Source organism: Gadus chalcogrammus, chromosome 6, assembly GCF_026213295.1.
Source record: "Gadus chalcogrammus isolate NIFS_2021 chromosome 6, NIFS_Gcha_1.0, whole genome shotgun sequence".
Classification (NCBI taxonomy): Eukaryota; Metazoa; Chordata; class Actinopteri; order Gadiformes; family Gadidae; genus Gadus; species Gadus chalcogrammus.
The window spans coordinates 21,161,743-21,175,914 of NC_079417.1; the positions used below are offsets into that span (position 1 = coordinate 21,161,743).

The following is a 14,172-nucleotide window of genomic DNA, read 5'->3' on the forward strand; positions in this document are numbered from 1 at the left end:
TCAGGTGAAGGGATCTGAAAGGGAGGGGTGTGAGGGCAGGGAAAAAGGTGTGTATTATGTAGTATATTACTGAGAATTTAAGAGTGTTCTATGCTCCGAATACTAAGAGCCAGTGGCTCTAATATAGGTGGCCGCTAGCTAGCGTTGAGAAAGCAACCAGCTGTTTTTTGTGAAAAAATTACAAGCACAATTATTCTTATTTTAAAGATTTTTTGAAGGTTTAATCCTTTTTATTGTAGAGTGAGTAAGACAAAGATATTCGAGACAGGGGAAGACATGCAGCAAACGACCACGGGCAGGAATCAAACCCGGGTCGCTGTGGTAAGGACTGGGCCTTAGTGGTATGCGCTCTACCCGGTGAAGCACCGGGGGCACCCCAATTATTCTTATTTTCATGGGTTTATACACTGATTGAGCCATCATTTCTGCCAGGACCGTTCAAACTAGATACCACTGAATTCTACACACTACACCTTTAATTGAGTGCAGGTGGTTAAGTGATGTTTTAAACCAGGTTCAAAGAGGGAGCGCTTCTTGACAGTTGAGAAGCATTTGGGACTTAATTCTGGGGGAATATTTAAACAATTAAAAATAACTGAACTTTTCTTGAAAGGGGAGATAAAATTTTTACTGCCCAGTGACGGTTTATGAGTCAGTGGGCCCCTGGGCCCAGGCGACGAGAAAAGGCCTCCCCCACCACCCAAACATTTTATCTAGCATTGACGTAACCGTTAGTATTGTAACCGTTCCTGTCCACAGTCTAACAAGCTCTATTGACACATCCAATCATATCATAGAATTAATAATATAATAATAATATGGCATATAACAACCCATGGTGGTATATGATTTAGGGGCCCTACATCAGGGGCCAATACATCTGGCCAGTATGAGCACGCTGCATTGTCGGAAACTGCGGCTACTGTGGACAGCAGACTGATGAAGCAGATAGAGGGGGGTGTGACATTACATACCCCACGTTATCTTATTGACAACATAACCTGTGGTTCAGGGGCCCTATTAAGACATATGACAAATTAAACCCCATGCTATTTAATTTTGAGGCCCCTTCCAGATACCAAGAGTGACTAACATAACCCGTGTTTCAGGGCCCTATATGACATATCCTGACCTATGCTAACTGATTTAGGGGTCCTTTTCCGATATTAGGAATGAATAATATACATAATCTGTGATTCAGGGGCCCTATATGACCTATAATGTGCGTTTATTTTTATTTGAAGGGGCCCTTTCACGTATGAGGGATGAATGACACAACCTGAGGGATGAATGACACAACCTGTGGCATATGGTTGAGGGGCCCTATTGAGACATATTACATAATATGACCAATGTTATATGGCTTGAGGCCCCATTAAGATATCAGTAGGTATAATAATGTAGGGAAAATATTGCCCCTACAACAGGGCCCCCTTGGCCCACTGGGCCTGGGGGCCCGGTGAGCCCGGGCAGTAATCACTCCGTGACACAGCCGTGTAAACTTTTGAATTGGAGGTCGAACCAGAGCCTAGCTGAGAGGGTCGTAGTCCTCACCAAAATAGGTGTCATAGTCCTCAATAAGCACGAGATGTGTACATGTACATTAATTTCTAATGCCACTGCATCCCTAACACGCCCAAAGCTTTCTTTATGGGCTCTCCCTTTACCCACAGTTCTGTAGACCTCTTGACTGGATGGCCGAATCCAGGGGGCAAGTGGATTTTAATGATCGGCTTCAATGCTTTTTTCCTTCTTAAAGGTCCCATGGCATGCTACTTTATGAATGGTTTAATATAGATATTAGTGGGCTGTGTGATGATATTATGAATCTCAAACGACTTCATTGGGTTCTTCGACGTCTCTGGTTCTTCCACGTTCACATCATCTGAAGTAGACTGAAACATGACATAGAGGAGAAAGGGGTTGTTGCCCGCGATTGTTGACCGCGATTGTCTCCCGTCTGAGCCTTGCTGTCGAGGGCAGTCGGCAGTCGCCTCGGCAGTCGGCAAGATGCAGCACTTAGGCACCACCAGGCGGTGGTCCCTCGGCAGCGGGAAGAGGGGCTCAGCGGGAGACAATCGCGGGCAACAAACCCTTTCTCCTCCATGTCTTGGTTCATGTACTTCAGGGAGACAAAGCAAAGTTCCTTTCCCCCAATTCCTTCTCAACCATGTCTGAGATAACCCCCACTACTAGTCTCGTTCGAGTCCGACGTGTTATGCACCATAACACCAACAGCAGCAGAACGGTTATCCAACTAACAAAGAAGTGTACAACAATTGCGTTACAGTCCTGGAGCTCTATATCTAAATAATATCATATAATACATATTATCATGACCAAAAGCTGTGTGCGTCTCCAGACGATATTTCGAATCACAAACGACTGCGGCGGGTTCTCCGCGACTCTGGTTCTTCCACTTCCACAGCAATCTGAAGTAGACTGAATCGCCCACTGCCCGCTGCTTGCTGTCGGCTGCCTGCTGCCCGCTGCCGGGCGGTGGTGCTTCGCGGCGGTGGTGCCTCGCAGCAGCGGGCGGCAGGCTGCGGGGCTCAACGATGGCTGAGATAACCCCAACTACAGACTTGTTGTGGAAATACCAGAGACGTCAAAGAACCGACGTGATATGCGCCATAACACCAACAGCAGAACGGTTATCCAAATAACAAAGAAGTGTACAACGCTTGCGTTGCAGTGTGTGTAATCACACACACACACACACACACGTATGTGACACTCGCACGGCCGTAGGACATTGCCGGGCCAAATTCTCTGGGCTGGAAAGGCAGAGAAAGGGGATGTGTCATCTCCCTTTATGACGACATACAGGGAAAATTCCAAAACGGCGCGTCTGAGTTTCGTTTTTTCAAAGGCGGAGCAGAATGCCTGGTGCTCGTTTTACACCCAATGAAATTTCTAGCTACTGGGGAGCATAGGTAGGCTAGGGGAACTCATATTAATGTTAGAGAACCTCAGAATGTGAAATTTTCATGCCATGGGATCTTTAGGGCCTATCCTTATTTTTTAATGATCTTTATTAAATATTTCTCTTTATTAAAAAGAGTAAGGTTTTTGAGACATCCAGATATTAAAGCGCAGACATTGTGAATATGATCTGCAGACAGAAACAAAATGGTTACTCACAATGTGAGATCTGGATGGTCTCACAGAGATAACAGAATGAATGACTAACCCATAACGGAGTGGGTGCAATTGTATCAGATTATTTATTTATTTAGTTGGGAAAGCTGATTGTTTGGTATATTTAAAATAACACACTTAAATGAATCTCCGAAAGGAAATTCTGTCTGCAACTTTTACCCATATTTCCAACAATAGGTTGTATTGATCCCAGTTGATAATTGAATGAAAAGCTCCTAAATAATGAATTAAAATAATCACCTACAACACACACTTTAAACACACACACACGTTTGTTTTTGATCGATCGAGCGAGAGAGAATTTCGGATTGTTTTTGCTTGTTGTTACCATGTTAAATCTATGAAAATACTGCATGTATTGCCTGCAAAAAAATTACTTGAGGAAGAAAACAAATATGCTCATTATTAAAAAGGAATTAATCCTATTCATAACAGGGCTGGTTAGCCACAGCCAAAAATCTGGAGGTCCTCTTCATATTGATTCAGTTCAGAGTCCATGCAGCCAGTAGGACCACAATCTGGCAACAGCTCAAGAACAGCATCCAAGTCCAGAGGAAAACGGTACCTAGAAAACATCAAACACCCCACATCACCCAATACCACTTCTGCGTCCACGGAGAACCACGTTGCTACTCAGAAGACTGTCCCTTGTGCCAGTCGAGGATCTATGAGGATCTGTGTGTTTGTAAACTACAGTCTTGTTGGGATGCTGCTGGCACGGGTTTGGAATAAGCATCTTTAGAAATCTAGAGGGCGTTATTAAAGGTGTATTCTTTTCCCATGGACGGAGCTACTTTAACCAAGCAAGTCAATGGAAGCGGTTAACGAGAGCATATGCTCCCCCAATTGGAGCACAGCAGATATCTCTGTGTATCTCTTTGAATGTACAAACACGTGACTTCTGGAGAATTGTATTGCAAGCATTTCACAATCAAACCAGGACAGTAAATAGGACTACATTTGGATATGGGGGGGGGCACACATTCAGTTTGTGTGACGTCAATTAGGCCGTGCAGTCCTCACAGATGCTTGAAGCATAAATTGCTCATCACAATGTGTTTCCTGTGTAAAATATATGTTATCAGGGGGCCTTCCTTGGTGTATTTCTAGGCTTTTTTATGCACTCTGGCACCTTATAAACATTAAAAGTACATGTCTTATTCATTTATAAAACGTGTGAAACTCAAATTTACTGAATTACTTTCCAGATTAAGTTTATCCAAATATAAGAAGTTGTAAGTAATTAGCTTTAATTACTTTAACGCATGATCAGAATGACTGATAAATATCCCCGGGGCAAAGTTTATATTAATCTTTATTGATTTGTAATATTTTGGACATTCGGGGCTGAAGCCTAACGATAAGGCTGCAGGTTACAGAAACATCAAATGTTCACAACTAAGTATGTTCTGGGCCCTGAAAACATTGGCCGGAGAGGGGAGACTGACCTGACGTTGTCATTGGAGAGGAGCTCTGAGCCACGGGAGCCCTGCACTATGAAATGGGCGTCCTTATGAAGCTCCACCCAGCTGCAGGTGGCCTTCTTCACCAGGGCCACCTCAACGCCTGGCCTAACACCCTCAAACGCTACCCACACACACGCACACGCACACACGCATACACCCACACCCACACGCACACCCACACCCACACCCACACCCACACCCACACACACACATGCAAGTCTTTAGTTTGTGAGCAAAGTCCAGCTAGGATGGAGTAAATGGACATTAAATCTCACCTCGGTCCTTTTGTTTCAGGACTAGGACTACGATGGCCGTGTAGGTCATAAAGTCCCCTTCAGCCACTGCAGACTTAATCTTTACCTTGTACGCTGGAGAAGGAATCTATTAGCAATGCGTCTGTTTGTCTGTTGCTGTCTGTCTCTCTGCCTCTCTGTATGGCTGTCTCCCTTACCATATTGGATATGATCATAGCAGGTCTCCAGGATGCGTTCTTCTGCTGTAAGGGCGGTGCTGTTTCCTCTATATGTGGCGCAAGCGGCTGGGATAAAACACATGTTCATTCTCAACAAACATTTACGATTTTTCGGTTGTTTATTTGTTGATCCACCAAATTTAACAGCTGAGGCCTAAGAGCTCCATGACAGTACCTTTCATGCACTGACACTCCTTCCCAAAACACAGTCGCTGTAGATCCTCCTCAGCAAACGAAAATTGTTTTTCACACACACTGCCTGTAAGATAAGGCAAACAGACCAGGGGATTTAATAGCACTGCATTGGCAGACACTCGGGGTCTAAATGGATGTTGCTATGGATTTCATGGAGCATGGAGAGATTGGCACATATATTTTCTTTCTAGTATCAATCTATCCCTCTCTATCATGATAAAATAAAAAAGACCCCCCCTCTTCATCATACCCCATCACATTTCCTTTGCAAAAAAAATAAAAAAGTCTGTTTTTATATTGTCCTATCTTGACATCGACCTGTGCGGTGATGTCTTAGCCTGACATCACAGGACCAATTCACAAATGCGTGTATGCTAGTCTGCAACCTCCCAGTTCCTTTTTTGTTTTCCAAAGGCGGTTATCAACGGATGTAGACCAAAAGGCCTCTAGACACAAAAGGATAGACCTACAGCCAATCAGAGCAATGGAAGGTGTGACTTATCAGTGGCAGCCATCTTGGTTTGTTTATGAAAATCCTCAACGACGCTCAAATAGAGCACTCCTCTGTACAGTTATCGTATTAAACCCGCACTTCAAATAAACCGTTGTGATTGGCTCAACCCTGTCCAGGTCTGCTGGAAATCTGGACGGAAGGGAACCCAAATGCATATGCCAGAGCAAATGAATAATGAGCTCACAGATTTGTCTTCTGTTAGTAGTCTTATCTCAGAAGGCCAAAATAAATCACTGTAGGGGTTCATAGTAATACCAGGTGTTTACCTTGAACCTCGCTCTCAAACACTCTGAAGATGGACTTTGCCGCTGCCACCACGTTAAACTCTGCACGGACCCGGAACCCTATACACCGGAAGATATCAGACGGTACCTAAAGATGAAAAGACAGGACCATATCAGAACCTAGCAACCAGAGATTGGAATACATCAGAAATTAGCAGGACATCAGCACCTAGCAACCACAAGAATACAAAAAGTAAGCCATCAATGGCAACACACATATATATACCATGGCACTCCCTTCCATACTGTATTTAAATGTTTAGCTTTTTTTAGTGGCTTGCATACTGACACAACAAACACCCAAAAACATGAATATTGAATGTTTGCCGACGCTGATTTGACAGTTTCTCCAACAAGAACCCGACAAGCAAGCATGTGCCTTAAGGTCTTCCTTTTTAACTTTCTTTCCTGCATCAACTTTCTATAAATCCTGTTTGGGGGCATTTATTTCATTTAGAGTAAACCTAGGTGTGATCATTTTAATATTGCTCATTTATTATGTGAGGAGTGGTTAAATTGCTACATTTTTAAAAAGGCTTTTGTGTGCGTGTCTGTATTTATATATATATATATATATATATATATATATATATATATATATATATATATATGGACTTACATATTCCATCTCGATGATGACCACGTTTCCTCTCATTTTATAACTCAAGATGGCAGGAATATCACCGTTCTTAAACTGAACACATGGAGAAAAAAAGAGTCAGGATGGTTTACTGGAAGCCAGATGAAAGCCAGAGTGTGGATGCCTGTGTTTGTATGTGTGCGTTGTGTGTGCGTGTGTGTGTATGTATGTACTGGTTCAAGTTCATTAAGGTTTGGTTGAACTCCTGTTGGAAGATGAATCTCCAACACAGTCAGGCCCGACTCTGGCTCAACCTCGTTTGGTGGGGGCCTGTATCTGTGGACGGAAAAAAGGGTCACATCCTGGCCTCATTGTGTTGAATTAAATCAACATCATATTCAGCGGTTAAGCTTTCATTATGTCACATTTTAAGCCGTGATGTATTTCATCGCCTTCGAAATGCAGTATTTTCATGGTTAAAATTAGCTTTTCACCACTGTAACACTGCATTTTACACAGTTTTGGTTCAAACATAATGTAGTAAATAAAGTGTCAAATACAAAATTGTTGTGACAGTCTCATGAATTCCTCTGCTTTCGCAGTCAGTAATATTGAACCCTCTTCACCGAATGGACGATAACTCAACTTAAATAAGTCAGACCACACCAGTCCATTACAGATCTTTCTTTTGTTTGCCTCTGGGAATAAACTCCACTTTTTTTCTCCCTTAAAGTTCTCAGAAAGTAGTATGTAGATCCATATGTCTGCCATCTATGACTGTGTTTGATGTGAATTTAATTTGTGTGATTGCAGGTCTACATCTATTCTTCTTGGTGTTATAATATTATGTAAGAGGATGTCCGTTCCCTACTCCATCGTGGAGCGTTTACTTGACACAGATTGGCGACATATTGCAGCCGGGCTACGAGCCAGAGAGGGTCTGCGATCGACGAAAGGGACAGGTACTGTGTCTCAATAAATATCTTTTTCGCAGACTTCTTAATGGCTGTTGAGGTATAAACAGGCCATTATTTCGCTGTGGCCGGGGATCTTTGAATGGCCAGGGGTGTAATTTGCTATGGGATTGTGGAGTTTGAGTGTTTAAAGGGCTTACTTGACACAGGCTGTTAGGGAATGATACCGGGTTCTGGTACCTTAGAGAGCAAGGATAACAATTTAACATTACAATTTAGAATTAATAAATATATTATATTAAAAGAGGGATACATAAAGGCAGCCAAGATGGCCCAATACTCACTTTTTTTGGTTAGTTCTATATTGAAGTCAAAGTTACATTCCTTAAGGGATACCGTGGTCTGGTAATATACGGTTTTGAGCTGAAACAGAATGTGAATGAGTGATTGAGTAAAGGGGTGAGGGAGGGAGTGACTGAATAAGTGATTGAGGGACCGGACGAACCTCGACATGAGAGACACCGTTCCCATATCCTGTTGACACCGTGATGTCACCGTAGGTATGCACCTTGGAGGAAATTATAACGGTTAGCCTTCAGCCTAGCAGCCATTACCATGAGATGACTTCACATCGACTACGCTTCTCCACTGGATGTACTCTGATTCGTGTACATTGACCACTTAGCTCCCGACATACTTAATGAAATTGAAATCAGCGTATCAGCATCAGCTGATGAAACTAGCACTCTTGCCAGTCAACAATAGTCACTGCAATGTGTGGGCTTGTCTGATAATGACAAATTGGTTGTGGGAGGAGATGCAATCGAGAATGTGGTATTATTGACCAATCGGAGCCAGTGGTTTATCGGGGTGGGTGAAATGGGGGGGGGGGGGGGGGGGGGGGGGGGAGGGGGGGTTGCGTGGATATTTGACTCGGTCAGCTGAGCACCCTGCAAACAATGCGGTGATCCAAGCCCAACGCGGTGGCTCGATTAGGCAGCAAACCTGCAATTTTGTGACTGTGAACATCCCGATTTTTATTTCATTTTAAGTATATCGGGGGCCTTTGACCTACTAGACTACAGCGATGTATTACGGGCACCTGTACGGGCGGGACCATGGGTAGGTTTTCCCTGAGTTTTACGAGAGCCTTAATGTCCTTCCCTGAGACAACAATGTCCTGGTTGAGTTCGGACCGGGATAACTTCAGGCTGTACTCCGTAATGGCTTCCAGGGTTAACACCATGTCCTGGGGCCCACAGAGAGAAGGACAGGATGGGCAGGTAGTCAGACAGGATCAGAGAGAAGCAAAGACATTGACAGAAAGCATTGAAAAGGCGAGAGAAAAAACACAGGCCAAAAGATAAAAAAGTACATAAAGAGTAATAAATCAACCCTTAGAGACACCATATTATAAAACGCAGAGACACATAGTCGGACAGACAGTTGGACATGCAGGCAGGGTGGAGGATGAGCTGAAGCCAAAGAATGGCAGATAGGCCAAGGACCCCTCCATTTTGTATTACTCTGTGTACCTCGGTGGAATAAAAGCCTCCTCCATAGTGCTGGTCCTGGGTCAGCCAGTTGACGATGGGCTTGACGTAGTATAACCTCCCCTTGAAGTGAAGATTGGTTCAAGTTTAGTGTTGATCAGATGAGATGTTAACAGGAAGTGAGTGCTCTGTTCCTGAGACGTGGCCCCTTGAAGGTCAAATGTACCTTGAACACAGAGGTGAGCATGACATAGGCGGTGGTCGCCACCATCAGGCCACTTGATTGGTCAGGCTGCTGCCACTCAGCCACATTGGATTCCTGCCAATATCTCAGTTCCATGGTACCCACTGAAAAAACACACACACACACACACACACACACACACACACACACACACACACACACACACACACACACACACACACACACACACACACACACACACACACACACACACACACACACACACAGGGTTCATTGAAGGGTACATTAGCTGTCATAGCATACAGAGGCAAACCTGGTCACACACAGTCACAGAACGTTACACACACACACACACACACACACACACACACACACACACACACACACACACACACACACACACACACACACACACACACACACACACACACACACACACACACACACACACACACACAGGGTTCATTGAAGGGTACATTAGCTGTCATAGCATACAGAGGCAAACCTGGTCACACACAGTCACAGAACGTTACACACACACACACACACACACACACACACACACACACACACACACACACACACACACACACACACACACACACACACACACACACACACACACACACACACACACACACACACACACACACACACACACACACACACACACACACACACACACACACACACTACCTTTCTGTCGGGCCAGACCCTCCAGGTTCTCGAACAGCGTTGTGGCCATTTCATTGTCGATGTTATGATATGTGAGGGCATAAGTTGCAACTGCACGCACATACAAACTCTTCACATGCATGACATGCTGGGAAATGTAGAGTACAGCTTGCGTCATAGCGTCACGCTGGGACTGAAGATAATCAAAAGGAGGAGAAGAAAATGAATGGAAGAAAATGTGCTTTTCCAATGGGGAAAAGAGAAGAAAGGAGCAGTGTGGGTGGAGGGAGGGATCTCACTTGTAGCTGCAAAGCCGGGTATTTAATTTGTGTGGCCCTCTTCAAGCTGATCAGCACAAAGGATGTCAAGTAGACAGAGTGTTCCTCGGGATCTGCCGTCTGCAACCAGAGCACAGCTGTCAGCGCCCCGGGAGAAGTTCCAAACAGTCATAGACAAGCGCTTGGTGACTGTGTGTGACCAGATTGGCCTCTGTGTGCTCTGTGTGCTCTGTGTGTGTGTGTGTGTGTGTGTGTGTGTGTGTGTGTGTGTGTGTGTGTGTGTGTGTGTGTGTGTGTGTGTGTGTGTGTGTGTGTGTGTGTGTGTGTGTGTGTGTGTGTGTGTGTGTGTGTGTGTGTGTGTTTTGAACTACTGTTCTCAGGGCTGTAAACCACATATGTTTTACCATCCGTCTCATTAATAACATAATAATGTCAAAACAATAATAAGAACACGTTTTTCTATAGCATATATTTTAGACTTCATTTTCCACTCCCTATGCAAGCCCTGTTTCACTTTACCTCAGGCCTTATTGCAAATGGATCCTTCTGCACTCTCTGTACTTTCTGTTGTGGAACAAATAAATCCTATACTCTAGGCTGCACCTTACTCATCTCCTCTAAGCTGCACCTTACTCATCTCCTCTAGGCTGCACCTTATTCATCCCCTGGCCACCTCTAGGCAGCACCTTACTCATCACCTCTAGGCTGCACCTTATTCATCCCCTGGCCACCTCTAGGCAGCACCTTACTCATCACCTCTAGGCTGCACCTTACTGATCTCCTCTAGGCTGCACCTTACTCATTTCCTCTAGGCTGCACCTTACACATCTCCTCTAGGCTGCACCTTACTGAAGTATCTAATCAGTAAACGGTGATGGAAACACCAATATTTGCATAAAAGTCCTCTAATTCGCAAAAATGTTTTTCCGCCCGCTTGAGGTGATTGTTGACTTATGCGAAAGAGAGTAGATGCGCAAAATGGAGATGGAAACACACTTTTCAAACAGCTGTGACCTTGCGAACATTGAACACACGGGACTGACAACGTCTTTCCGATTTCCGCATAACGACCGGCCATAGCAACCCCGCCGACATCAACTTGTAGCGTCAATATCTATTTTTAAAGGAGACTTATTATGGTGTTTTCCCAACAAGTAAACAAGGAAAAAATATCTCACCTTCCGCTATTCCCCTCGGTTTCAGTCCCTTCAGAATGCGCTGTTTCTGGTGTCTGTAGCTTTAATGCAAATTTGCTGCTGCCCATTGACCAATGAGCTGTCAGACTGAACCACAGCATGGAGGAGAAGGGATTGTTGCCGTTTGCGGACTCCTGGAGCTCTATATCTATGTCATATAATATCATATAATAAAATTTATATTATACATGGGTATTTATCTAATATTATATCTAATTTCACGGCCAAAAGCTATTTGCGCCTCGGATGATATTATGAATCATAAAGACGGCGTCTGACGTCTCTTGCACTTCCACAACAAGTAAAGACTCATAGTGAGGGATATCTTGGCCATGGTTGAGAGGAATTGGAGGAAAGGAACTTAGGCGTCGACTCCCTGAAGTCCATGAACCTTGACATGGAGGAGGAAGGGATTGCACTCCGGGAGCTGAGCTGCCGGACTTGCCGCCGAGCTCCCCGTGCCGGAGCTGCCGGACTGCCGCCGAGACCTACCCACTCTGGAACTGCCAGCTTCGGCGGCAGTTCAGCTCCCAGAGTACACCCGCCGGAGCAGCCGGAAAGCTTCGGCCGCAGTGCAGCTCCCGGAGTACACTGCCGGAGCTGCTGGACTGCCGCCGTCGAAGCTTCGGCGGCAGTCCGGCGGGGGTAGCTCGGCGGCAGTCCTGCAGCTCAGCTCCTGGAGCACAATCCCTTTCTCCTCCATGTCTCCTCCTCCGGACTGCCACCGAAGCTTTGGCAGAGAAAGAGATTGTACTCCCGGAGCTTAGCTGCAGGGCTGCCGCCGAGTTCCCCCCGCCGGAGCTGCTCGTCCGCTGGTCCACAAAATCTTAGCTATGCTCTGATTGGAGGGGAGTGGGGAAGTGGAAGGTAATATTTAACTGTGCCCCCTTCCTATATAAGAGGGGGCGCCAAAACTGACTCGCTCGTTTGGTAACTGTAGGCGGGGTACTTTCAGAAATGCTTATCTCCCTCAAAAAATCCTGTACGGACTTCAAAGTTTGTATGCGTGTGGGAGCACCAGAGATCCAAAACAACAACCCAAATCCCAGGAAAAGTGTTGTTTTCATAATATGTCTCCTTTAAGCGTTTGTATATCCTTTAAAGGCTCACTATGCAGGATCGGCCATTTCTTCACTGATTTCTCGGTTTGCGCTCGCACTTCTCTCTAGACAGCTCACCCTTCAGCTTCATGGTAGAAATTTTGCAACACTGTCGTTACTTCTCATTGACGACCCTTCCCCATCTTTCCATGTGCAAGAAGAAGCAGGTGAATGTGTGGAGCCATGTCCGAGGTAGGTGTTCATAAAGAGTAGACAAGGTCAAACATTTTGAAATGGTGTATTTGTGTTACAACCCATCCTTTTTTATAGTTGACGGGGAGATGTTATATCCTAGATTAGAATTGTTTTATCTTTGGTTGTTGAACAGAACGATCAGTGTAAGAGTGTTGGCCAACATAATACATAACGATAGCATGAACAATTTGCGCAGCAATCAAATATTTATGTATCTGCTCAAGTACGTCACTTGTGTACGGAATTACAGGGAGATGGATTCAGACATCAAGAGGGTATGCTGTCGCCAGTCCCCACAGGAGAGTTGTAGTCATAGCCAGATGCTATGTCTGGAAGATTAGGGACACATTTATGTTACGTGTAAATGTTTGCAAATAAACATTGTAAATAATTAGTGCTGTCAGTTAAACGCGTTATTAACGGCGTTAACGCAAACCAATTTTAACGGGGTAATTTTTTTTATCATATATATATATATATATATATATATTTGCACAAGGCAAGCCGATGCACTTCTCCATGTTGATAAGAGCCTTAAAATGAGAACAATTAATGGGACAAAGAAATCAAGGGATATTTAGCATTAAAAAATATATAACTATGACATTAATGCGATAAATCGCGATATTTTAATCGCTTGACAGCACTATAAATAATATATTGTATTGTATATGGTTTTAAACGGTTGCCCTTTTTTTAAATAACAGATGCGCGCATCATCTTTCATTGGTTCAATAATACACACTTTTTAGTTAGAGAAATATTTATTTTGGATATTGAAAAAAAAGCAAGTCACAGTTCATCATGGTTTGTTTTTTGCATTACGGCTATTGTGAAGCATCTTCTTGAGGGTTCTCTGGATTTCCTCATGACATTTGTACCTGCACAAGTTTGGATGTGGGTGGTGGCTGTACCGGGGCAAGCAGGCCGAGCCGTCTGGGGTCATCAAGCCTCGTAACGATAACTCATAACAATGCTGTTTGCCAAAGCTTGTAACTAAGAAAAAATACAAAGCAATCTGTTTACAAACATGTTTAAAAGCGGGGAACTACACCAAAGGTATAACATGGCTAAAGCTATAATGGAGGTTCACATCTCTCTGCATTATATGGCCAGCTGGACATATCAAATGATATAGGCTACACTCTTAGAAAAATCGGAGGCATTCGAATAGCGGTCTACGATCTAAATAAATAAGAACATGGATTTGGGGATTTAGCCTGTATCTGGGGGACGAGACAGAAAAACAGCAAAACAACTATGGAAACAAACGGGTTTGGTAGCTGGTACGCTAACACCCCAGCAAGCTAGAAACATGCAGGGCTCACAACCAAACGGGCTAGCAAACACATTTTTACAGAGGCTATCAACATCAAGAAAGCCACAATACAAAGTACACCCAAGGGTACTTACAATTTCAAGAGCAACACGGCCAAGTCGGCA

The 14,172-nt window shown here is 44.3% G+C and overlaps 1 protein-coding gene across 6 annotated transcripts in view; it reads right to left on the reverse strand.

The window, feature by feature from the left end:
- Window positions 1-208: 208 nt before the first annotated feature.
- The window catches only part of c5 (complement component 5), a 47,000-nt gene continuing 33,036 nt past the window's right edge, over window positions 209-14,172 (reverse strand). For all 6 annotated transcript variants that reach the window (XM_056592823.1, XM_056592826.1, XM_056592827.1 and 3 more), the window contains 16 exons: window positions 10,260-10,358; window positions 9,982-10,153; window positions 9,307-9,428; window positions 9,123-9,203; window positions 8,690-8,836; window positions 8,093-8,155; window positions 7,932-8,010; window positions 7,788-7,827; window positions 6,907-7,009; window positions 6,713-6,787; window positions 6,076-6,181; window positions 5,276-5,359; window positions 5,080-5,166; window positions 4,904-4,996; window positions 4,611-4,749; window positions 209-3,727 (listed from right to left, as the gene is read on the reverse strand). In XM_056592823.1, coding sequence (XP_056448798.1) covers window positions 3,604-3,727; window positions 4,611-4,749; window positions 4,904-4,996; window positions 5,080-5,166; window positions 5,276-5,359; window positions 6,076-6,181; window positions 6,713-6,787; window positions 6,907-7,009; window positions 7,788-7,827; window positions 7,932-8,010; window positions 8,093-8,155; window positions 8,690-8,836; window positions 9,123-9,203; window positions 9,307-9,428; window positions 9,982-10,153; window positions 10,260-10,358 — 1,614 coding nt within the window. In that variant the 3' untranslated portion in view covers window positions 209-3,603. The remainder of the gene's footprint in view (window positions 3,728-4,610; window positions 4,750-4,903; window positions 4,997-5,079; window positions 5,167-5,275; window positions 5,360-6,075; window positions 6,182-6,712; window positions 6,788-6,906; window positions 7,010-7,787; window positions 7,828-7,931; window positions 8,011-8,092; window positions 8,156-8,689; window positions 8,837-9,122; window positions 9,204-9,306; window positions 9,429-9,981; window positions 10,154-10,259; window positions 10,359-14,172) is intronic.